The sequence below is a fragment of the Ovis canadensis genome, chromosome 2 (genome assembly GCF_042477335.2).
Source record: "Ovis canadensis isolate MfBH-ARS-UI-01 breed Bighorn chromosome 2, ARS-UI_OviCan_v2, whole genome shotgun sequence".
NCBI lineage: Eukaryota > Metazoa > Chordata > Mammalia > Artiodactyla > Bovidae > Ovis > Ovis canadensis.
In genome coordinates this window covers 217,442,470-217,468,727 of record NC_091246.1, presented here as the reverse complement: position 1 = coordinate 217,468,727, position 26,258 = coordinate 217,442,470, and the positions used below count along the sequence as shown (strand labels likewise).

General features: G+C 41.0%; 1 protein-coding gene across 4 annotated transcripts in view; it reads left to right on the top strand.

Annotated features, from left to right (window-relative positions):
- The window catches only part of LANCL1 (LanC like glutathione S-transferase 1), a 50,532-nt gene extending 25,313 nt beyond the window's left edge, over window positions 1-25,219 (top strand). For all 4 annotated transcript variants that reach the window (XM_069578239.1, XM_069578240.1, XM_069578241.1 and 1 more), the window contains exons 5-10: window positions 9,529-9,664; window positions 10,229-10,375; window positions 11,924-12,106; window positions 20,689-20,865; window positions 21,331-21,403; window positions 22,006-25,219. In XM_069578239.1, the coding sequence (XP_069434340.1) occupies window positions 9,529-9,664; window positions 10,229-10,375; window positions 11,924-12,106; window positions 20,689-20,865; window positions 21,331-21,403; window positions 22,006-22,082 (793 nt within the window). In that variant the 3' untranslated portion in view covers window positions 22,083-25,219. The remainder of the gene's footprint in view (window positions 1-9,528; window positions 9,665-10,228; window positions 10,376-11,923; window positions 12,107-20,688; window positions 20,866-21,330; window positions 21,404-22,005) is intronic.
- The last annotated feature ends 1,039 nt before the right edge of the window (window positions 25,220-26,258 follow it).

The window sequence follows — 26,258 nt, the reverse complement described above, 5'->3', positions numbered from 1 at the left end:
GAGGGGCATCTTTTCATATATTTATATGCCATTTTTTTTTTATTTTAAATTGGAGGCTAATTACTTCACAGTATTTTAGTTGTTTTGCCAAATTACTATTAGAATAGCATTACTATTTCTGGTTTTATTTGCTGAGGATCCCTCTGCTTTAGAGGTTCACAAGAAAGTCTCATTCAATAAATCACCCTTAAGTTTCATAAAAATAAATTGTAGCCTTAAAAACTCAGCAATGGCCATAGGACTGGAAAAGGTCAGTTTTTATTGCAATCCCCCAAAAAAACCAATGCCAAATAATGCTCAAACTACCGCACAATTGCGCTCATCTCACACACTAGCAAAGTAATGCTCAAAATTCTCCAACCCAGTCTTCAACAGTATGTGAACCATGAACTTCCAGATGTTCAAGCTGAATTTAGAAAAGGCAGAGGAACCAGAGATCAAATTCGCCAATGTCCGTTGGATCATCGAAAAAGCAAGAGAGTTGCAGAAAAACATCTACTTCTGCTTTATTGACTATGCCAAAGCCTTTGACTGTGTGGATCACAACAAACTGTGGAAAATTCTTAAAGAGATGGAAATACCAGAGCACCCGACCTGCCTCCTAAGAAATCTATATGCAGGTCAAGAAGCAACAGTTAGAGTTGGACATGGAACAACAAACTGGTTCCAAATCAGAAAGGAGTATGTCAAGGCTGTATATTGTCAGCCTGCTTATTTAACTTGTATGCAGAGTACATCATGAGAAATGCTGGGCTGGATGAAGCACAAGCTGGAATCAGATTGCCAGGAGAAATATCAGTAACCTCAGATATGCAGATGACACCACCCTTATGGCAGACAGCAAAGAAGAGTTAAAGAGCCTCTTGAAGAAAGTGAAAGAGGAGAGTGAAAAAGTTGGCTGAAAACTCAACATTCAGAAAACTAAGATCATGGCATCTGGTCCCATCACTTCATGGCAAATGGATGGGAAAACAATGGAAACAGTGACAGACTTTATTTTGGGGGGCTCCAAAATCACTGAAGTCAGTGACTGCAGCCATGAAATTAAAAGACGCCTGCTCCTTGGAAGAAAAGTTATGACCAACCTAGACAGCATATTAAAAAGTAGAGACATTACTTTGCCAACAAAGGTCCGTCTAGTCAAGGCTATGGTTTTTCCAGTAGTCGTGTATGGATGTGAGAGTTGGACTATAAGGAAAACTGAGTGCTAAAGAATTGATGCTTTTGAACTGTGGTGCTGGAAAAGACTCTTGAGAGTCCCTTGGACTGCAAGGAGATCCAACCAGTCCATCCTAAAGGAAATCAGTCCTGAATACTCATTGGAAGGACTGATGCTGAAGGTGAAGCCCCAATACTTTGGCCACTTGATGCAAAGAACTGACTCATTGGAAAAGACCCTGATGCTGAGAAAGATTGAAGGCAGGAGGAAAAGGGGACGACAGAGGTTGAGATGGTTGGATGGTATCACCAACTCAATGGACATGAGTTTGAGTAACCTCCAGGAGTTGGTGATAGACAGGGAGGCCTGGTGTGCTGCAGTCCATGAGGTCGCAAAGAGTTGGACATGACTAAGCGACTAAACTGAACTGAACTTATATTCTACGTATAATGTCAGCCTCTCTCAAAATATGTACACCCAAATAGTAATAGTTTCATAAGTGATGAATGTTATTAGGTATTAAATGAAAACAAGATTTGTGTATTCAGATGCAGTGTGGAAATACTAATTAAAATTACTTGCGTGCTTTTACTGGCTGCTCAGAGTCTTCAGTAGCTTTTAAACTCACGGGAAACTCAGGTGACTCTAGGGAGCAGAATTTGCCACACTTGTCTCAGGCAATGTCAGGACATCTTAGGGTCTATTGTTCTAAGAAACACTTAGGATAAAATTTCTTTTTTCTTGATACTCTGATATTAAGAGTGTTATTTATATCATTTTTTGTTTTATGACATTTCAGCAATATTTTATTTATAGACTTAAGGTTAAAAATATAGAATGCAGGTGTATGATAGGAAAATACCTCTTTTGGGCCTCAGGTTTGATTTCTTAGATTCCTGAAGTTCGTGGCAGACCAAAAAGAAACAGAATTATTTATAAATTACTTTCACATCTCCTCCCTTATAAGGGAAAAATTTCAGTCTTTTCAGTTTAACTTCAGGAAATCCAAAATTACTTGATGACATTGGTTATTTAATAAACCTGCTCACCTGTTTATTAAGCTTGTGATTACCAGGCTTCCCTGGTAGCTCAGTCGGTAAAGAATCTGCCTGAAGTGCAGGAGACCTGCGTTCAATTCCTGATCCAGACGATCCCCTGGAGATGGAAATGGCAACCCACTCCCCCATTCTTGCCTGGTAAATCCTGTGGACAGAGGAGCCTGGTGGCTACAGTCCATGGGGTCGCAAGAGTCGGACATGACCTAGCGACTAAACCACCACCACCACTTCCTTGTTTTACTTTGTGCCTAACCTTCTTCCGCTCATCACGCAGTCCTTTTGTGTCCAGAGACATTCATATTCTCCATGTGCCATCCATGTAGTCCACTGCCAGCACTGTATTTCAGCTTACCATTCCTGTATTTTCTCAATATAGCAGTCTCCCAGAACCATGATCTTGAGTTTTAGAAACCAAAGGCCTTTGGGATTAATCCTTAGACAAATTGAAATCCAAAGAAATCAGTGTTTCCCTAAGGTAGGGCTTCTTAGCTTTGGGATCTTGAGAAACTTAGGGCTTCTGGGGGTATATAGAAAACTCCTGAATTATATTCAGTCTGGAGAGAACATTTATACTTTTCTTGGAGAGGTCTGTGACTCCCCGAAAGGAATGTGTACACATAGGTGTGTTCTTGTTCAAAGCTGTCCGGCAGTTGGCTGAGGCAAGTGGAGAGGAAACTAACAAATAGTGCCAGTTCTTCCTACTGCTTGATTCATACAAGAGTATAATTCAAGGATACTTGTTTTCTCCCTTCCTTCTACACAGAGATAGTTGGTGCTACAACATGAATAAAGAGCATTGCCTGTTTTGTGCCCAGTTAAGTGACTTAGCCTCACACACAGCATGCTTTCAAGCTAGTACTCAGAGTGACAAACTTTGGATTTCTGGTCAGAAAATGTATACCCTTTCTCTTTTGTAGCGATGAAGAAGAAAAGGACTTCTTTTTTAAAAGTTACAAACCTTTTGATGATGAAAGGCAAAAACTCTTGCCAGTAACACACTGGGGAAATACTTCTAGGAGTGGAACAGAATTATCCTGTTTTTATGTCTTTATTCTTGCTTTAGTGGCATTTCAGTGACTTGTCTCTTCTAAAGATCGGTTGCTATTAATATCCACATAGCAAAACAAATAAGTGGAGCTGCAGTGATGTGCTTCTGGGTTTGAGAGTTTCTGAAAATACATAAAATAACCATTACGATCAATAAATGCTATCATTGCTTCATTTTGTCTTAATAATATAGCATCTAAAGCATGACGTTAAAAGTCCTAGTTTTAGTAATTGTTTTAGTCTTTCTCTTTCTGACTTTGTTTTAAATTTTTATTGAAGTATAGCGTGTGTTAGCCACTCAGTTGTGTCTGACTCTTTGCGACCCATGGACTGCAGCCCACCAGGCTTCTCTGTCCATGGAATTCTCCAGGCAAGGATATTGGACTGGGTAGCCATTCCCTTCTCCAGAGGATCTTCCTGACCCAGGGATCAATCCTGGGTCTCCAGCATTACAGGCAGATTCTTACTGTCTGAGCCTCCAGGGAAGCACTTATTGAAGTATACTTGATTTTATGTACATATGGGCTTCCCAGGTGGCTCAGTGGTAAAGAATCTGCCTGCTAAACAGGAGACACAGGTTCAGTCTCTGGATCAGAAAGATCCCCTAGAGAAGGAAATGGCAACCCACTCCAGTATTCTTACCTGGGAAATCTGATGGACAGAGGAACCTGGTGGGCTACAGTCTGTGGGGTTACAAAAGAGTCAGACACAACTAAGTCAGATACAACATATATATATATACACATACACACACACATATATATATCTGTATATAAATGAGTTCCCTGTGCTACATAGTATATCCTTGTTGATTGTCTATTTTATCTATAGTAGTATTTATATGTTAACCCCAAACTCCTATTTAATTCCTCCCCGACCCTTTCCCCTTTGGTAAACATATGTTTGTTAACTGTGTTTGTGAGACTGTTTCTGTTTTGTAAATAAATTCATTTATATCATTTTTTAGATTCTACATATAAGGGATATCGTATACTATTTGTCCTTCTCTGCCCAACTTACTTCATTTAGTATGGTAATCTGTAGGTCCATCCATGTTGCTGCAGATGGCATTATTTCATGCTTTTAATGGCTGAGTAATATTCCACTGTATATATGTACTACATCTTCTTTATCCATTCATCTATGCCTGGACTCTGAGGTGGCTTCCATGTCTTGGCTGTTGTAAATAGTGCCCTATGAACACTGTGTTCTGTTCAGTCCAGTTCAGTCGCTCAGTCGTGTCTGACTCTTTGCAACCCCATGAATCACAGCACGCCAGGCCTCCCTGTCCATCACCAACTCCCGGAGTTCACTCAGATTCACGTCCATCAAGTCAGTGATGCCATCCAGCCATCTCATCCTCTGTCATCCCCTTCTCCTACTGCCCCCCAATCCCTCCCAGCATCAGAGTCTTTTCCAGTGAGTCAACTCTTCGCATGAGGTGGCCAAAGTATTGGAGTTTCAGCTTTAGCATCATTCCTTCCAAAAAACACCCAGGACCGATCTCCTTTAGAATGGACTGGTTGGATCTCCTTACAGTCCAAGGGACTCTCAAGAGTCTTCTCCAACATCACAGTTCAAAAGCATCAATTCTTCAGCGCTCAGCTTTCTTCAGTTAGATAAATGCAACTAGTGAGTTTTAATGAATTCAAATCCATAAAAAAAATGAGGTACTTCCTTCTTAAGTACTCATTATAATGAGATGCACTGACCAGTACTTTCATTTTCAAGTATTTGAAAATAAGTACTTGCCATCTCCTTTGAATAACCAAATGTTTGGTTGCAAAATAATTGGTATGCTAATTATATATCGCCACCTAGTGGTTCCTTGTGGAAGCCATCGGGCTTTCCTGGTGGCTCAAACAATAAAGAATCTGCTGGCAATGTGGGAGACCTGGGTTGGATCCCTGGGTTGCAAAGGTCCCTGGAGAAGGGCATGGCAAGGCACTCTGGTATTCTTGCCTGGAGAATCCCCATGGACAGAGGAGCCTGGTGGGCTACAGTCCATGGGGTCACAAAGAGTCGGACATGACTGAGCGACTAAGCACACAGCTAGCGGTGATGCAGGTCATGACAAAGGCAAATAAAAGAATGGTATTTTTTAATTCACTGGTTCAAGCACATTTTATTTAGATGAGAACATCATTGGAGTGAATGCAATATGTATTGTTTTTAGTAACTTCCATAGAGCAGTGTTTATTTTAAAAATTGCTAGTGATTTCACTCTTTGAATAGTTCTTTCAATAATACCCTTTACAAAAATCAAAAGTGCTTTTCTATCTCTAAATTCTATACAGTTTGAGGCATTTATATTAATACTTTATAATGAATTCTTATGAAAACTCTGGGATGTTTTTTCTGTTTACTGTAACAGTTGAGTTTGTATCTAGTTAACAGATTTTATTTATTACGTTCTCAACATTACTGAGCTTCCAGTTCTGGAGGGAGAAAAAAAAACAGAATTTTTCTTAATAAATGTTTTTAAATTATTTAAAAATATTAGAGATTTGTGGGGATGAGGGAGGGTATTAAAGTAGAAAAAAACAACCTGTGGTTATAGACCAGATAACCCTGTTGGCATTGGAGGGGGAAAAAAGTCAAGCAAGGTATTACGAGAAAATTGAAAGCAACCTCTGACCACTGTGTCCCTATTACTAATAACCACTATTCCACTGAGAGTTTTAATGCAAAAGAAATGCATGAGCCAGCATTTGCATGTTTAACCAATTTGATTGAGATGACTCCATTTGTTGAGGTATAAATATGGAAACATTTAACTTTGTCAATAAGTGCAACCAGCCAAGCTCTTTCAAACTTCTCTTTCCTATAGGGGAGTAGGTTCCCTTAAGGATGCTTTCCTAACTTCTTCTCAGTTATTGTTTCATAACTGCCAGCCCTTTTTACTCGCTAAAATCATCTCATTCCTCTGGATGCAACCCAGTTCACTTATCCTCATCACCTACTGATAGACAACTTGGTTGATTTTGAGTTTTGGTAATTGTGAATAAAGCTGCTGTAAACAACCACAAAAAAAAAATCATTCTGCTTATTAAAGTGTGTCTTCTTCATTTTTAATCCTAAGAGTTCCTCTCCCACCACAGTCTTGTGGAAGTGGTTGGGGAGGGTTCAGGAGAGGAGAGTTGTCTTCTCTTTCACAAGTATCTTCCTTTCAGAGCTAGCTCTCTCTATCTACCGATGTATAGCCTGGTGGTAGCAATTGTTAGGTTCCTGTTTTCCTGTTTGTTTTCGTTGTTTGTTGATATTGGTGGCCTCCAGAAATCAGAGGTAGGGGGCTGTGTACCCTCTCAGCTTTAACCTTCATTTTACCACTGAGTAAATGAAGGCACAAGCAGTTAAGCAAACTCTGCCAAATGTACAAACATTTATTAGGAAGAAGATGCACACACGCAGTTGGTCCTCTGCCCTGTTCTGTGGCTCAGATAAAACCACATCCTCCTCTGATCCTTCTTGGATCTTACTCATCAAACAGTGGCTAGAGCCTGTACCATCTCCCAAACATCCCACCCATCTTCACCACTTACTCCACCAGTATTTCCTAACATTCTTTACTGCTCATGTTATCAGATCCTCTGGTGTAAATTTTGATAAAGTTATATGAAGTGCCAGGTGTCTATGAATGTTGATTCCTTACTAGAATATTTCAGTTGACTCACTCATTCGTGTCCGACTCTTTGTGACCCCATGGACGGTAGCACTCCAGGCTTTCCTGTCCATCACCAATTCCCAGAGCTTACTCAAACTCATGTCCACTGAGTCAGTGTTGCCATCCAACCATCTCATGCTCTGTCATCCCCTTCTCCTCCCGCCTTCAATCTTTCCCAACATCAGGGTCTTTTCCAGTGAGTCAGCTCTTTGCATCAGGTGGCCAAAATATTGGAGCTTCAGCTTCCGCATCAGTCTTTCCAGTGAATATTCAGGACTGATTTCCTTTAGGATGGACTGGTTTGATCTCCTTGCAGTCCAAGAGACTCTCAAGTCTTCTCCCACACCACAGTTCAAATGCATCAAATTTTTTGGCACTCAGCTTTCTTTATAAAATACTTGAGATATAACCAGTCACTCTAGGGGAATGATTTTTTTGTTACTTCAAATGCTTATTAAACATTTTTAGTATATAGACTAAAGTTAGATAATATACATATGCAGGCATTATTTATACTCACTGCTTTAAAAATAAATGTGTAAAATGGAAGGCATCATTCATTTTATAGTTGAGAAATTTAAAGTATAGAGATTAAATAGCATGTTTGGTATCATTAGCTACCTGATGACAAGATCTTTTTTTTTTTGATAAGACTAATGTCCTCTCATTACTCCTCTTTTCCAGAAGTCCCCTGACTCTCTCCCTCCATGCTTTTTTAGTATACCAAAATCATTTTGTCAAGTTTCATCAAAACCTGAATCATTTTAATAATTAAAATGATCTCACATTGAATTTATAGGATAATTTAGGGATAATTGAGATGTGCTTTCAAAGTTAAATGTGATGAAAAATGTAAAATAGCATGGACATTTTCCCTTGCTATCATATTTCCTGCCCCCCACCAAAAGAGAAAAAGAAAAAGTTCATTGTCAGAGTTCAGACGACAAGTATAGCTGCTTCTCTTAGCTCTTATCCCTCCGTGAACTCCACCTACTTTCTGGTTCCCCAAGGCTTCGGTTACCCTACTCAGCCACACACTTCCCACGATTGTGCCTGCATCACCCTACTCAGCCACACACTTCCCACGATTGTGCCTGCATCTGGAGGTTCAAGTGATGGGGAGGCTGGAAAGAGAAGTGAGGCAAAGGGCCTCCTGCCCCGTCAACATTCCTGGGACTGCAGCCTCTCCAATCTGTGTGGACAGGTCCCTCTCTCAGAATTTTGGCCCCTGTAGGCTCCAATTGCCTTCACTTCTGCTGCCAGCATGAGATTGCTTGTGGTGTGGGGAGTGAACAGAAAAATGAAGTGTTTTACCAGTCTCTGCTGTTAAGAGTTCCCTTTCCTCTTCTTTTCTGAGACAGAACTGAAGGGCTTCTTCCAGGACTCTTTAGCCCACTGATGCACACTTCCAGGCTTCGAGCAGCACTGAGTTCAGGCCAGGGAAATAGCAGAGGGGAAAATGTGGTTAACTCACCACTGGTTTGGCAGTACACTCTGGTCATCCCCATTCTGCTGGCTACTGTTTAGTTTTCAGGGTTTTCAAATAGCTTCACACATTTTCTGTAGGTTCTGGACCTACTTGTGCTGTGAGAGGCAGGATGATATATGCTTTCTCCATCTCGCCTGGGACCAGAACCAAAAATAACTTTTTTGAGGGGGAAGCTTTTTGGGGGGAGTCTATCAATAGGGAGCTGATAAATTATAATCATTCAGTGGAATACTGTGCACCTATGATAAAGATTACTCTGTGTGTGCTGATCAGGAACGATTGGCAAGATGAACTGTTAAGTAGAGTCACAAAATATTTGGGGAAATATGTTTATAAATAAGTTTATGTATTCTTACTCTGTGCATAAAATGATTCTCGGAATATACAATAAATTGGTAACCAGGGTTATTTCTGAAAGGAAGGACTAGATGCTGGGAGACCGAGGAAACGGAGCCTGACTGATCCCTTTGTGCTGTCTGTATGTGTAACTGATAGTGGTGGATCAGGCTGCTACAAACACTTCAGCCAGGCCAGATGACACATTTCAGAAGTAAACCAGGAAAGGCGATAACTGGGGTGCAGCAGGCATTTCATTTTATGGAAACGGATGGCCCTTTGAGTGTTGACTTTTGTCATTTCCTCAAACTGAATATTATAATAGCCAGTAGTTCTTGGCTTCTCGGATGTCAATTGCTGGTCTCCGGGTATACTGCCATGAGGGGCTAGGGAAACTGTAGGTGGTCCCAGCCATAATCATGTGTTCCTTCATTCTTTGAATTCTTATTTGTCACTTCCCTTGTGAACTGAAGAAAAGAAATGTAGTTGATGGTTAATCACTGACCCCTGATTACCCACTTATGGTCTGGCCCAGCCTACTTAATATTTAGAGTATACTAATATAATTTATATGCAAATATAATTAAATATATTTTATGTAAATATATTTAAATATTATATTTTCTATATTTAGTATAAATAATCCCACATATGTGTATATATATATATATATAACTCTCTCTATATATTTGTATGTGTGTGTTTTAATTGTACCATTTTTAAGTAACTATCCAATCCCTTTCACATTACCTTAGGCATGTATTTTTATTCCCAGGCTAATTCACTTAAATAAGGTTGATCCCCATGCTCCAAGTGAAATGCTCTATGGACGAATGGGCTACATCAGTGCTCTTCTGTTTGTGAATAAGAACTTTGGAGAGGAAAAGATTCCTCAGAGCCATATTCAGCAGGTACCACGTTTTATGCTTTCTGACATCTTTTTAGGATCCCACTTCCTGTCTGCCTGAACTGTTGGTTTTGTTTCCCCCGTCGGCACATCCCAGGCAGCTGGCCGGGAAGGTGTATCTTGATCTCTGAAGGTCAGGCATGATCCCAGCACCACCAGCTCACATGGGGTGCTGACCCTAACCCTAACCCTAGCCCTAACCCTGAAGGGAGTGACTCAGGGTAAGAAGTCCAGTTGCTCCATGTGAGAGTTCAGGGGCCATTCAGAGGAAGATAAGGGCCACAGCTGACCTCTGAGGTGTAGGTGTTCCTTCTGTTCCTGAGGGAGTTTCGCTTTCCTTTGACAGGTGAATTCTTATGAGCTGTAGTAAAAAGAGTTCAAAATCTTCCAGACTCTCCCTCTTTGAGGCAGAATAATCCCATGTGCTTCTCTGAGTACAGAGTCAAACTGTGCCCATTCATGGCCATAAGGTGATGTCTAACTTGCCATGTTCCCCAGTACCTGTTAGCAAAAATCCCTTGACTCCATTCTAATTCTTTCCTTATTCTGGTTGGGTTTCTCTCTGTAGATTTGTGAAACAGTCTTAACTTCTGGAGAAGACCTAGCTAGAAAGAGAAGGTTCACAGGAAAGACTCCACTGATGTATGAATGGTACCAAGAATATTATGTGGGGGCTGCTCATGGCCTGGCAGGAATTTATTACTACCTGATGCAGGTAAGAGGTGGTGATGATGAAACTAGAATGTGGTTCCTACTGTACTATCTAGGGTGAGAAGACAAGTGCTCCAGCTCAGTTTTTTCATTCTGTCAACTGCCACATCACTCTTCCGGTGATTACCTGGCCTAGATAAACTAGAGTAGTGCCTGCCAAGGGCTTCCCTGGTGCCTCAATGGTAAAGAACCTGCCTGCCAATGCCATAGACACAGGTTCGATCCCTGGGTCAGGAAGATCCCCTGGAGAAAGAAATCACAACCCACTATAGTATTCTTGTCTGGGAAATCCCATAGACAGAGGAGCCTGGCGGGCTACAGTCCATGGAGTTGCAAAGAGTCAGACACAATGCAATGACTTAATAACAACAGTGCTTGCCAAAACGTATTTGAAGTGTATTAATGTAAAAGGCACTGTGCTTTGAGATGATGTTTGATTTGTAGGTGACCACACTTGCCCACCTCATGCCACTTGTGCAGAGTAAGTGTTTGACCTGTTCTTCTATATGAAGTGCCCTCTGCTCTGCTCTGCTCTTTCAGCAGATGCCTTGAATTAATACTGCTCCTCATTATAAGGCACACCCATTGAAAGAAGTTCCAGGAGTAAGAACAAAATCAGTAGAAAACAAGGAAGGATCTGCTGCCTAAGGCGCAGTTAGAGAGCAAAACTAAGGAGCCTTTTCAATGGATTTTGTGTTATTTACCTGAAAAATAGCTGAATATGCCATGTTCCGGGGTTTCCCTGGTAGCTCAGCTGGTAAAGAATCTGCCTGCAATGTGGGAGACCCCAGTTCTGTTCCTGCGTCAGGAAGATCCCCTGGAGAAGGGATAGGCTACCCACTCCAGTATTCTTGAGCTTCCCTGGTGGCTCAGACAGTGAAGAATTTGCCTGCAATGTGGGAGACCTGGGTTGAATCCCTGGTTTGGAAGATCCCCTGGAGGAGGGCACTGCAGCCCACTCCAGTAATGCAGGAGACCCAGGTTCGATACCTGGGTCGGGAATATTCCCTGCAGAAGGAAATGACAACCCACTCCAGTATTCTTGCCTGGGAAATCCCACGGACAGAGGGGCCTGATGGGCTACAGTCCATGGGGTCTCAAAGAGTCCGACACGATTTAGCGACTAAACTATCACCCCTACTACTTTAGATGAAAGTTGTACCTGATTTGTCTAATGCATCTCTTTGTGGTCCTTAAAGGTGCTTAAGGTAATAAGACCTTAGGAAACTTCTCTTAGCTCACATTCTTAAGCATTGGCTTTGGAAATTTTTATATGTATCTAGATAAAAATAAATATTGAAAATAATATGTATATAAGATTCCAGATGTAAACTGATAATCTAATTTTGATTTGTCCCAGTAAGTGAAAAAATTGGCTGGAATCCAAAACCATTTAATGACTTCCAATTAATTTTGGTCATCTTTTCCTCTCTTTTTAAACCCATCCCTGAGCAAAGTGTCTGACAGGACTGAGTGACTAACACTTTCACTTTGAGTGTTAAAAAGGACTGTTTGTTTCAGCAAAACTAATAATTCCCATTCTTGTTCTTAGCCCAGCCTTCAAGTGAGCCATGCGAAGCTACATAATTTGGTCAAGCCCAGTGTAGACTATGTCTGCCAACTGAAATTCCCTTCAGGCAATTACCCTCCTTGTGTGGACGACAGTCGTGATCTGCTCGTCCACTGGTGCCACGGAGCTCCCGGGGTAATCTACATGCTCATTCAGGCCTATAAGGTAACATGAATTTTCTCGTTTTTAGAATAAGTTAGCAAACAGAATATAAAATTCCATCACCTTAATTAGTTTTCTGTATAATTCTTCAAGGGTACATAGACAAACCATTTGTTGGACCTAAACTCACTTGGCTATATGAATTATAATTCATTCTCACAGTATCCTTTTATACCATAGCACACATTATTTCACAGAACAAAGAACCACTTCACTTGACAGGTAGAGTAGCCAGGATCTATAGTCTTAGTGGCAAAGACAAGATAAATATCCCAGGAGATCAATTAAAAATAGAAAGGATTCTCCCTGGACATTGCTGGTGGCAATATAAAATGGCACAGCTACTATAAAAAGCAGTTTGGCAGTTCATCAAAAAATTAAACACAGGATTAAACATATGCTCAAGCAATTCCACTCCTTCCGTTCAGTTCAGTTGCTCAGTCGTGTCCGACTCTTTGCGAACCCATGAATTGCAGCACGCCAGGCCTCCCTGTCCATCACCAACTCCTGGAGTTCACTCTGACTCACATCCATCGAGTCAGTGATGCCATCCAGCCATCTCATCCTCTGTCGTCCCCTTCTCCTCCTGCCCTCAATCCCTCCCAGCATCAGAGTCTTTTCCAATGAGTCAACTCTTTGCATGAGGTGGCCAAAGTACTGGAGTTTCAGCTTTAGCATCATTCCTTCCAAAGAAATCCCAGGGCTGATCTCCTTCAGAATGGACTGGTTGGATCTCCTTCCAGTCCAAGGGACTCTCAAGAGTCTTCTCCAACACCACAGTTCAAAAGCATCAATTCTTTGGCTCTCAGCCTTCTTCACAGTCCAGCTCTCACATCCATACATGACCACTGGAAAAACCATAGCCTTGACTAGACAGACCTTTGTTGGCAAAGTAATGTCCCTGCTTTTCAACATGCTATCTAGGTTGGTCATAACTTTTCTTCCAAGAAGTAAGCATGTTTTAATTTCATGGCTGCAGTCACCATCTGCAGTGATTTTGGAGCCCAAAAAAATAAAGTCTGACACTGTTTCCACTGTTTCCCCATCTATTTCCCATGAAGTGATGGGACCGGATGCCATGATCTTCGTTTTCTGAATGTTGAGCTTTAAGCCAACTTTTTCACTCTCCTCTTTCACTTTCATCAAGAGGCTTTTTAGTTCCTCTTTAGTTTCTGCCATAAGGGTGGTGTCATCTGCATATCTGAGGTTATTGATATTCTCCCGGCAGTCTTGATTCCAGCTTGTGCTTCTTCCAGCCCAGTGTTTCTCATGATGATCTCTGCATATAAGATAAATGAGCAGGTTGACACTATACAGCCTTGCTGCTACTGCTGCTGCTGCTGCCAAGTCCCTTCAGTCATGTCTGACTCTGTGCGACCCCACAGACGGCAGCCCACCAGGCTCCCCCGTCCCTGGGATTCTCCAGGCAAGAACACTGAAGTGGGTTGCCATTTCCTTCTCCAATGCATAAAAGTGAAAAGTGAAAGTGAAGTCGCTCAGTCATGTCTGACTGTTAGTGATCCCATGGACTGCAGCCCACCAGGCTCCTCCATCCATGGGATTTTCCAGGCAAGAGTACTGGAGTGGGGTGCCATCCTCCTTTTCCTATTTGGAACCAGTCTCTTGTTCCATGTCTAGTTCTAACTGTTGCTTCCTGACCTGCATATAGGTTTCTCAAGAGGCAGGTCAGTTGCTCTGGTATTCTCATCTCTTTCAGAATTTTTCACAGTTTATTGTGATCCACACAGTCAAAAGCTTTGGCATAGTCAATAAAGCAGAAATAGATGTTTTTCTGGAACTCTCTTGCTTTTTCGATGATCCTGCGGATGTTGGCAATTTGATCTCTGGTTCCTCTACCTTTTCTAAAACCAGCTTGAACATCTGGAAGTTCATGGTTCATGTGTTGCTGAAGCCTGGCTTGGAGAATTTTGAGCATTACTTTACAACAGAATGGGAAATATGCACAATTGCACTCATCTCACACGCTAGTAAAGTAATTCCACTCCTTGGTACATACCCAAAAGAAGTGAAAATGAGATTTCAAACAGATATATGTACACCAATGTTCCCTAGCAGCTTTGTTCACAGAAGCCAAAAAGTGGAAACAATCCAAGTGTCCATCAGCAGATAAATGGGTGGGCAAAATACGGTGTCTACATGCAAGAGTATGATTTATCCCTAGAAAAGAATTAACTTCTGATCCATACCACAACATGCATGAACGTTGGAAACATGATGCCAAGTGAAACACGCCAGAAACAAAAGGGCAGATCCAGTATGACTCCACTTACATGCTGTGATGGTTAATGTGAGATATGTGAAATAGGCATATTCATAATGAGAGAGGAGCACAAGAGTTACCAAGGCCTAGGAGGGTGAGGATGATTACTTCATGGGTGCAGAGTTTCTATTTGGGATGTTGAAAAGGTTTTGGAAATAGATAATGGTGATGGTTGTATTAATACAACATCAGTTCAGTTCAGTCTGTTAGTCATGTCCAACTTCGCAAACCCACGGATTGCAGCACTCCAGTCTTCCTTGTCCATCACCAACTACTGGAGCCTACTCAAACTCATGTCCATTGCATCAGTGATGCCATCCAACCATCTCATCCTCTGTCATCCCCTTTTCCTCCTGCCTTCAGTCTTTCCCAGCATCAGGGGCTTTTCCAATGAGTTGGTTCTTGGCATCAGGGGGCCAAAAGTATTGGAGTTTCTGCTTCAGCATCAGTCCTTCCAGTGAATATTCAGGACTGATTTCCTTTAGGATGGACTGGTTGGATCTCCTTGCAGTCCAAGGAACTCTCAAGAGTCTTCTCCAACACTACACTTCAAAAGCATCAATTCTTCAGTGCTCAGCTTTCTTTATAGTCCAACTCTCACATCCATACATGACTAATGGAAAAACCATAGCTTTGACTAGACGAACCTTTGTTGGTAAAGTAATGTCTCTGCTTTCTAATATGCTGTCTAGGTTGGTCATAACTTTTCTTCCAAGGAGCAGGCGTCTTTTAATTTCATGGCTGCAGTCACCACCTGCAGTGATTTTGGAACCCCCCAAAATAAAGTCTCTCAGTGTTTCTATTGCTTCCCCGTCTATTAGCCATGAAGTGATAGGACAATCACTTCATGAACTAAGATGCCATGATCTTAGTTTTCTGAATGTTGAGTTTTAAGCCAACTTTTTCACTCTCCTCTTTGACTTTAATCAAGACGCTCTTTAGTTCCTCACTTTCTGACATACGGGTGGTGTCATCTGCATATCTGAGGTTATTGATATTTCTCCCAGCAATCTTGATTCCAGCTTGGGCTTCATCCAGCCGGGCATTTCACATGATGTACTCTGAATATAAGTTAAATAAGCAGAGTAACAATATACAGCCTTGACGTACTCCTTTCCCGATTTGGAAACAGTCTTGTTCCCAGTCTGTTGTTCCATGTCCAGTTCTAACTGTTGCTTCTTGACTTGCATACAGATTTCTCAGGAAGCAGGTAAGGTGGTCTGGTATTCCCATCTCTTTAAGAATTTTCCAGTTTGCTGTGATTCACACAGTCAAAGGCTTTGGCATAGTAAAGCAAAAGTAGATGTTTTTCTGGAACTCTCTTGCTTTTTCGATGATACAACGGATGTTGGCAATTTAATCTCTGGTTCCTGTGCCTTTTCTAAAACAAACTTGAACATCTGAAAGTTTACGGTTCACGTGCTGTTGAAGCCTGGCTTGGAGAATTTTGAGCATTACTTTGCTAGCGTGCCAGATGCGTGCATTTGTGTAGTAGTTTGAACATTCTTTGGCATTGCCTTTCTTTGGGGTTGGAATGAAGACTCAATATGCACAATTTGCTGGCATACTGAGTGCAGCACTTTCACAGCATCATCTTTTAGGATTTGAAATTGCTCAGCTGGAATTCTGTCATTTCCACTAGCTTTGTTCATAGTGATGCTTCCTAAGGCCCACTTGACTTCGCATTCCAGGATGTCTGGCTCTAGGTGAGTGATCGCACCATCATGGTTTCTGGGTCATGAAGATCTTTTTTGTATAGTTCTGTATATTCTTGCCACCTCTTCTTAATATCTTCTGCTTCTGTTAGGTCCATACCATTTCTGTCCTTTATTGTGCTCAACTTTGCATGAAATGTTCCCTTGGTATCTCTAATTTTCTTGAAGAGATCTCTAGTCTTTCCCATTCTGTTGTTGTCCTCTATTTGTTTGCATTGCTCACCGAGGAAGGCTTTCTTATCTCTCCTTGCTATTCTTTGGAGCTCTGCATTCAAATGGGTATATCTTTCCTTTTCTCCTTTGCCTTTAGCTTCTCTTCTTTTCTCAGCTATTTGTAATGCCTCCTCAGACCGCCATTTTGCCTTTTTGCATTTCTTTTTCTTGGGGATGGTCTTGATCACTGCCTCCTGTACAGTGTCACAAACCTCTGTCCATAGTTCTTCAAGCACTCTATCAGTTCTAATCCCTTGAATCTATTTGTCACTTTCACTGTATAATCGTAAGGGATTTGATTTAGGTCATACCTGAATGGTCTAGTGGTTTTCCCTACTTTCTTCAATTTCAGTCTGAATTTGGCAAATAGGTGTTCATGATCTGAGCCACAGTCAGCTCCCATTCTTGTTTTTGCTGACTCCATCTTTGTTTTGTCTCCATCTTTGGCTACAAAGACTATAATCAGTTTGATTTTGGTATTGACCATCTGGTGATGTCCATGTGTAGAGTCTTCTCTTGTGTTGAAGGAAGAGGGTGTTGCTATGACCAGTGCATTCCCTTGGCACAGCTCTGTTAGCCTTTGACCTGCTTCTTTGTATTCCACAGCCAAATTTGCCTGTTATTCCAGGTAGCTCTTGACTTCCAACTTTTGCATTCCAGACCCTATAACAAAAAGGACATTTTTGGGGGGGGTTAGAAGGTCTTATAGGTATTCATAGAACTGTTCAACTTCAGCGTCTTCATCATTACTGGTCAGGGCATAGACTTGGATTACCATTATATTGAATAGTTTCCCTTGGAAATGAACAGATCATTCTGTCGTTTTTGAGATTACATACAAGTACTGCATTCTGGACTCTTTTTCTTGACTGTGGTGGCTACTCCATTTCTTCTAAGGGATTCTTGCCTGCATTAGTAGATATAATGGTCATCTGAGTTAAATCACCCATTCCAGTTCATTTTAGTTCGTTGATTCCTAAAATGTCAATGTTCACTCTTGCCATCTCCTGTTTGACCGCTTCCAATTTGCCTTGATTCATAGACCTAACATTCGAGGTTCCTATGCAATATTGCTCTTTACAGCATCGGACTTTACTTCCATCACTCTTCACATCCACAGCTGGGTCTTGTGTTTGTTTTGGCTCCATCTCTTCATTCTTTCTGGAGTTATTTCTCCATTCTTCTCCAGTAGCATATCGGGCATCTACTGACGTGGGGAGTTCATCTTTCACTGTCCTATCTTTTTGCCTTTTCATACCATTCATGGGGTTCTCAAGGCTAGAATACTGAAGTGGTTTGCATTCCCTTCTCCAGTGGACCACTTTTTGTCAGAACTCTCCGCCATGACCCATCCATCTTGGGTGGCCCTACAGGCTGGCTTATAGTTTCATTGAGCTATTCAAGGCTGTGGTCCATGTGATCAGATTGGTTAGTTTACTGTGATTGTGGTTTTCATTCTATCTGCCCTTTGATAGATAAGGATAAGAGGCTTATGGAAGCTTCCTGATGGGAGAGACTGACTGTGGGGGAAATTGGGTCTTGTTCTGATGTGTGGGGCCATGTTCAGTAAATCTTTAATCCAGTTTTTGTTGATGGGCTGGGCTGTGTTCTCTCTCTGTTGCTTGACCTGAGGCCAAACTATGGTGGAGGTTTTGAAGATAATGGTGACCTCCTTCAGAAGGTTCCATGTGGGCATTGCTGCACTCAGTGCCCCCAACCCTGCTGCAGGCCACCACCAACCCACGTCTGTGCCAGAGACTCCTGGACACTCATGGGCATGTCTGGGTCAGTTTCTTGTGGGGTCACTGCTCCTTTCTCCTGGGGCCTGGTGTGCACATTTTATTTGTGCCCTCCAAGAGTCTCTTTCCCCAGTCCTGTGTAAGCTCTGGTAGTTCTATGGTGGAGTTACTGGCAACCTCCTCTTAGAGGGCTTATGCCATACCCAGGTCTGCTGCATCCAGAGCCCCAGCCCCTGCAGCAGGGCACTGCTGACCCATACCTCCTCAGGAGACACTCACACACAGTTCTGGCTCAGTCTCTGTGGGTTGGGCATGCGTTTTGTGCCCTTCCCAGATCTGGGCAGTTCAGACGACCAGGTTCTTGGTGAGTGCACTGTCCCAGGTGGGCCGTGCATCTTAATCACCTCCCCGGTCCCAGCCACTTGGTTTCCCAGGTGTGCCACAAGAGCACCATCTCAGATGTGCTGTATGTCTCCCCTGGAGACCTGATCTCAGGCTGCAACCCTCCTGGCAGGTGTCAACCATCCAGAATCTCTGGAAGATTTGGTTAGCAGCTGGGAGCCTGCTCACAGTTTGGTGGAAGATGCCATCTCTGTGGCTGAGATTGCAGCAGCCTTGCCTTCTGTCTCAAGCCTGCCTCTCTGTCTCTGGGCGGGCAGGGGCCAGTGTGCAGGGGGCTAGCTCTCCTTTGGTATTCCCATAATCCTTTGTTCTGTGAGCAGGCCAGACTGTGCATTAGGTGTTAGTTGGGCTTCCCTGGTGGCTGAGAGGTTAAAGCATCTGCCTGCAATGTGGGAGACCTGGGTTCAACCCTGGGTCAGGAAGATCCCCTGGAGAAGGAAAATGGCAACCCACTCCAGTATTCTTGCCTGGAGAATCCCAGGGACGGAGGAGCCTGGCGGGCTACAATCCACCAGGTCGCAAAGAGTCGGACACGACTGAGCGACTTCACTTTCACTTTCACTTAGAGCCTTTCACAGGGAAGTTCTTTTCCACAGTTGCAGTTAGGCATGTTTTCTGCGGTTTGTTTGGTTTTTTCTATTCTCCGGGTTATGTTGCTTCCTGAGATTCCAAAACTCCCCACAGATTGTGAGAGGATTTCCTACTGTATGGAAATTTCTCCCTCACGACTCCCTCTCCAGGACAGGTCTCCATCCCTAACTCTTTTGTCTCTCTTTTTGTCTTTGATATTTTGTCCTACCTCCTTTCAGAGAGAATGGGCTGCCTTTCTGGGTGCCTGGTGTCCTCCGCCAGTGTTCAAAGTTGTTTTGTGAAAGTTGCTCAGCATTCAGATGATCTTTTGATGAATTTGTGGGGGAGAAAGTGGCCTCCCCATCCTATTCTTTCACCATCTTGAAACAACACAGGGGATATAATTAATGCCATTGAATTGTCCACTTTAAATGATTAAAATGGTAACTTTCATACATATATTTCACCATAATTTTTAAAATGCAAGTATCACTTCTAAAAAAGCATATTATGACAGAGCCATAATCAAAGAAGCAAAGGTTTTTATTTGAGGGGTAAAAAATGGAAGTAAACCAAGATATTGATGTTCATTGGTACGTGTTCTACAAATTACAATTTTATAGACTCTAAATAGCCTCTGGCATCTTATGGTCTGAATAAGCTCTTAGTATGTCAGATTTTGCCTTGAGAAAGTCAAATATAATACAAAAATTTTTTAAACTGTCTTGCTCTACTTTTATCCTGTAATGAGATATTAAAAATATCTACTCAGAAAATATTTCTCAGGAATTCCCTGGCAGTCCAGTGGTTGGGACTGTGTCCTATTGCAAAGGATATGGGTTCAGTCCCTGGTTGGGGAACTAAGATCCCACAAGCTACATGGCATGGGAAAAATACACGCACACAGACACACACACACACACACACGTATATTTTTCACATCTTTAATCAAGAGTTAGGAGGTCACAAAAGATTGTAAAGATGTATCTCTATTTTTCTGCAAAGTATAGTGTTTTATAATTAATTTTATAAACAGTTTCTTCTCCAGGGTATAAGAAACTTCCTAATAGTGAAGAGCATCATTGTTACAGAGAAGATAGTGTTTATCCTTTGCAAAGTGACTAAGGACAATAGCAAGTTGCAAGTAAATAAGGCTACTTCACCAGTAACATTCAGTTATACAAACACAGTGGCTCCATGATAAAGAATCCACTTGCCAATACAAGAGACATGGGTTTGATCCCTGGGTCGGGAAGATAACTTGGAAAAGGAAATGGCAACCCACTCCAGCATTCTTATGTGGGAAATCCCATGGACAGAGGATCCTGGTGGGCTGCAGTCCATGGGGTCACAGAGAGTCCAAAAAGACTCAGCAAGTAAAAAACAGCAACAACACAAACACATATGCATATAAAACTTAGATCATACGGACAAAGTCATGTCCAGTTATGTATTTTAAAACAAAAAAAATGCTAATGAATTATTCTAATTTTTCCCCACCAATATGACATATCTCTGTCTCTGAATTTTTTACCCTTTCTTACTAAGCGACCTCCCTTTCTCTTCCTCCCTTTTCCCATCTTCTTTTCTCTCCTATCAGGAAGGAAGGTCAATAGAAGTATCTTTTATATCCCTTATAATAAACTCAGTCCCTTGACTCTGCAGGTGTTCAAAGAAGAACGGTATCTCAATGATGCCTATCAATGTGCGGACGTGATCTGGCAGTACGGCTTGCTGAAGAAGGGGTATGGGCTGTGCCACGGCACTGCAGGGAATGCTTACGCCTTCCTGTCGCTGTACAAGCTCACGCAGGATGCTAAGTACCTGTACAGGGCCTGTAAGGTAGGATTCAGGACCGTCAAACAGAGCACACCTTTGCCCAGGAGGTTATCGTAGTGGCTCTGGTTAATCTGATTTAATTCATTTATTTTTTTAAACCATAAGTCTATAGAACAAACACAGTTTAAGAAAAACCATTCAACTGAATTAGGTGTTTGTTTTTGTTTTTTTTAAAGGATATAATGCTACTCAACAGCATTGGCGGGGGATGTTGTGTTTGCTGGGAGCTGTAAGGTGGTTTTGTTCCTATCTTCTATGATAGCCCTGGAGACGTGACTCAGAAACTCATTAAATTCCTCCCATGCTTTGTAGTTTCTTTTTAGACCATCCATTTCTCTGGGTTAAACCCTTTCCCTGCCTTGAGAATAGTTTTTGTCTTTTCAGAGTAAATCTTAGAGACAACCTCTGTCAACTTTCAGGAGTCTCTAGAAGAAATCATTTCAATAATTTAACTTGGTCTCATTTTAGTTTGCTGAATGGTGCTTAGATTATGGAGAACACGGATGCCGGACACCGGACACCCCCTTCTCCCTCTTTGAAGGTATTTTCCACACATTACTTATTTGCCTTATAATATCAGCATCCACTTCTCTCCTTAGTAATATGTTATATTTTATCAACAAATTAATTTTATAGTTATTTCTTAAACTACTTCTTTATTTCCTAATATGGTAACTCAGTATTAAAAATCCATTAGCACCCAGACCACTGTGGATCCAATAGTAGTAATTATGATGACTGCTGTTTATGGAGCCAGGCACATGCTAGTCATTTTGTAGATTGTCATCATAAATTATCTCATCAGAAATATGTATTATTATCCTCATGTCATAGATGAGATATCTGATGCTCATGGCCTGAGGTAAGTCAGGCCATGATGAAGGAGCTCACATATGGTAGCTGGTAGGGCCGGGCCTTAAACCAGTCTGGCTCCACTCTCCCTGCTGTCTTCTACTTGCATAAAGAGGCTGGGCACCTTACTAGTGATCCCCTCTAATGAGCTGCAACATATAAAATCAGACACCTACTTCATTTAAATCATATAAATTATATCATCATGTTGTTTATCCTGCAAAATGAAGCCACTCTATGAAAAATATCATCTTTTGGTATAATAACTTTTGACTCTTTCTTTTCCTTCAGGAATGGCTGGAACGATATATTTCTTGGCTGATCTCCTAGTGCCCACAAAAGCCAGGTTCCCTGCATTTGAACTGTAAAAGGAAAGTTCCCCCTCTGTTGCACCTCTGCATGCACCTCTATTATCAAACCTTTGCTAAAGCAACAATAGAGTCAAGCTCTGTATGTAGTTTAGTTGACTGTTTTTTCAGAATATGTCTTTAGTTCAGTTCCTTTTTGTTACTTACTTTTATTTTAAAATATCCAAGGAAATCCTAAGTAACTTTAGTTTCTCTTAAAGGGAGGGTAGATGATATGTATAGTATTTTGAGGGCATATATGTATATATTTCAGAACTTAGGGGCAATTGTATTCTTACTTAAGCTATGAATATAATCATCTGTTACTGTTCTAAAAATATTTAAAAGAAACTAAATGTAGATAAAAACATGCTTCTTATTTGATATTGCCCTCTACCTCTTCTCTTTAGTATTTTAATAACAGTTTTATGACTTTGCTTTTCTCTAATTGGTTATGAAAGGGGGCAGAATTTGAAAAAGCTGTCAACTGGGCTAGGGACCGAAACACCATTTTTCAAATTCACAATCTTTATCTAAACTAGAGCTAAACATACTTTCAAATTTACCCCTTTTAGGAGAGCATTCAGGCTCTATAATCCAACGCCTTTATTAAAAACTTCTAAAATGGGATGGTCGTTATACGAAAATTATGATTTGATAGTTATTTCAAGATAAGCTAACAAAAAGTTTGTTTTTTCCAGATAAGCTAATGTGTTTTGGAATTACTTAATATAAATGTGTTTCTTCTTTGGAATTAGTAAGATCAGGAAATGAGATTTCTATGTGTGAATATATATGACCCAGGATTTGAGTCCACCCTTTCTGACTGACCTTCTAAACTTTAGCTTGTGTTTTACTTATCTTGAAAAGACTATGCTTTGTAAAGTGTTGCCTGCTTGATACAAGCCATAAGATATTTTCCTTCCTATCTATCTAGATGTTGGTCTTTTCACTAAATAGTAAAGCATTCTACTTGTTTAAAGAGGAGGAGGGATGTTATATGGCAGAATCGCTAAGCTTTTGATAGAAATGCCGTTTATTGAGACAGTATTACCCAGTGATCGTTCTTAGAACAAATGGCTTTTGTCTCTTTGCATACTCTAGGCTTTAACACTATCAATTTCTGAGCCCTCAGGATTGGTTATTTATATGGTAGGTGAAGAATTCCTGGTGCTTTAAATTCTGTACCAATGTTTTGACTTATCAGCTCCTATCCCTCCTTCTTCCATTGCTGATTTTCCCAGGCTTGTTTCATCTTTTCTATGTATATCGACTGATTTTGAAACATTTCACCACTTTAAAAAACAGGGTCTAAGAATTTTAAATGTGCCTATTTCACAACTGTCTTGGTCACAAAAATATGCTATTTTTAACTGGAACTTTGAACCAAATTCCCACTGAGTGCCTGTTGGTTCCTGTGGGTAGAAATCCCCTATTATTTTCCATGTAGCACCAAAATAGCTAATATTGTTGGAAACTACCTGACCCTTTAAAGGCTAATGACAGTGGTATCTAAGACACAGTCCACTGGCTCAATTCCTAGGATTAGCTTATTCTGTGACTTGTGTTAGTGTGAACAACCTTGTGCCTCTCAGATTTTGAAGTGCTGCTGGTAAGCTGTGGGCCAGCTTTGCCTTTCTCATGAGCGTGAGCATTTCAGATCAAAGGTGTCAGCATTCACTGTAAAGCTAATTTGCCTTTGGATGGGTGTCCAACTTTAAAGAATAGAGCCCGTATGGTTTAGTTAAATGTCTTACTGTACTCTACCTGTGCTTTTAGCTACTGTATTTACTAGCCAAGGGAAAAAGAACAGAAAACACTTCCTATTAACCAGAGGACAGTGATTACAGTGCTTCACCAAACATCTTAATTAGTTTAACTCCAAAGCAGGAGACCTGGGTTCAGTCCCTGGGTCGGGAAGATCCCCTGGAGAAGGAAATGGCAATCCACTCCAGGACTGTTGCCTGGAAAATCCCATGGACAGAGGAGCCTGGCAGGCTACAGTCCATGGGGTCACAGAGTTGGACACGACTGAGTGACTTCACTTCACCAGGAAGACATCAAGGCAGGGAGTAGAACATTTTGAATAAGATTCTTATTTGTATTTGGATTGCAGTTTAGCTACTGTCATCCATTAGCAAATTTATCAATATTGACATGATTATCAGTTATTAAATAGGCAAGATTTTATACTTGTGCCATTGTTTGTTTTATTTATGTTTACTAGCTCAGAAAGTTTGATTGGCTTTTAAACTCAGGCAAAGGGTATAAAACTCAAACTAATAACCTAACACCATGGTAGAAACTGAAATTTTATACTAGTTTTCTTAGTTTTGAAAGGAAGAGGCATCATTTCAGTTCTGTTTCTGTTATATCATTTTTCCCTCAGATATTTTTCTCTTTGTTAAAAAAGCAAAACAAAATGAAAAATTTCTCAAAATTGCCTTCCAGAAAACTCAGTAGTATCTTTTATCTCTGTGTAAAAACTAGGTAGTCGAACTGTAAAACTGTGTTAGGCAGTATCTGTTTATCCTCCCGTGTGTTTCTGTGAATGTCACATCCATTATTTACATCAATCCTATTGATCTGTGGTCCCATCAAGAAGTCAGCCTTTAATCCTTAGAGTCATTTGACTCCCTTTTCATCTTTGATGTCAGTTCCAATTATTTGGCATCAAAAGCCTTCACGGTAGGTAGAGTTTTAGGTAAAAGTGACCATTTTCTCTCTTTTATTACAGTGTCCCTGTATAACTTAATTGAGAGATATGCTTTGCTCATGTGTCCTCGAGTTAATTTGTGTCTGATTTTATAATGCCTTGCCTTCTCTCGACTGAGTTTGAAATACACGATGAGAAGAGTGAATATTTATTCATCTACTCTTTCAGCCACTTAAACTCATTTGTAGTCCTCCTTTATCCATGCCGAATTCTGTCTTCAGTGCTGCCCACCCTAAATAGGTCAGAGCACCCCACTTCTGTGTTGTTAAGCTGTAGAAGAACTGTTTCTCTCCTACAGGTACAAAACAAAGCGTTTGGGATATTCAGGAATCCTACGCCAATGTTACATTGCCATTTATTGGAAAGGGCTGGAATTGTATGTATTTCTATGTTCTATAAAGGATTTATCATACTGGTTCTCAATAAAATTTTATTACAACCATCCATTGTCATGTGCTTCTTCTTTGCTCTGGTTTGAACTTAAGAAATATTTTCTTTCAGTGGTAAATGATGGCTTTTTCTTTATACTCATTCCCTAGAACTTGCTGCTGACTTTTTCTTCATTGTTGAGTCAAACAAGATTTGAAGTACTGTATGAATATAAAGATTCATTAGAGAAAAACATTTTAAAATCTGATCATTAATAGAATTAAGAAGAATCTACTAGGCTTCAAGTAGGGCACTGTATTAACCGTCCCATACATATGAGAATCCACCCTGTGGTTAATAAAAGTCTCATTCTAGAAGTTGATTTCCCTGCTGACTGGTTCTGAAGGGTACTTTGGTTTTTTTTGTTTGTTTGTTTGTTTTTTTTAAATTTTAAAATCTTTAATTCTTACATGCGTTCCCAAACATGAACCCCCCCTCCCACCTCCCTCCCCATAACATCTCTCTGGGTCATCCCCGTGCACCAGCCCCAAGCATGCTGCATCCTGCGTCAGACATAGACTGGCGATTCAATTCTTACATGATAGTATACATGTTAGAATGTCATTCTCCCAAATCATCCCACCCTCTCCCTCTCCCTCTGAGTCCAAAAGTCTGCTCTACACATCTGTGTCTCTTTCCCTGTCTTGCATACAGGGTCGTCATTGCCATCTTCCTAAATTCCATATATATGTGTTAGTATACTGTATTGGTGTTTTTCTTTCTGGCTTACTTCACTCTGTATAATCGGCTCCAGTTTCATCCATCTCATTAGAACTGATTCAAATGAATTCTTTTTAATGGCTGAGTAATACTCCATTGTGTATATGTACCACAGCTTTCTTATCCATTCATCTGCTGATGGACATCTAGGTTGTTTCCATGTCCTGGCTATTATAAACAGTGCTGCGATGAACACTGGGGTACATGTGTCTCTTTCAATTCTGGTTTCCTCGGTGTGTATGCCCAGAAGTGGGATTGCTGGGTCATAAGGTAGTTCTATTTGCAATTTTTTAAGGAATCTCCACACTGTTCTCCATAGTGGCTGTGCTAGT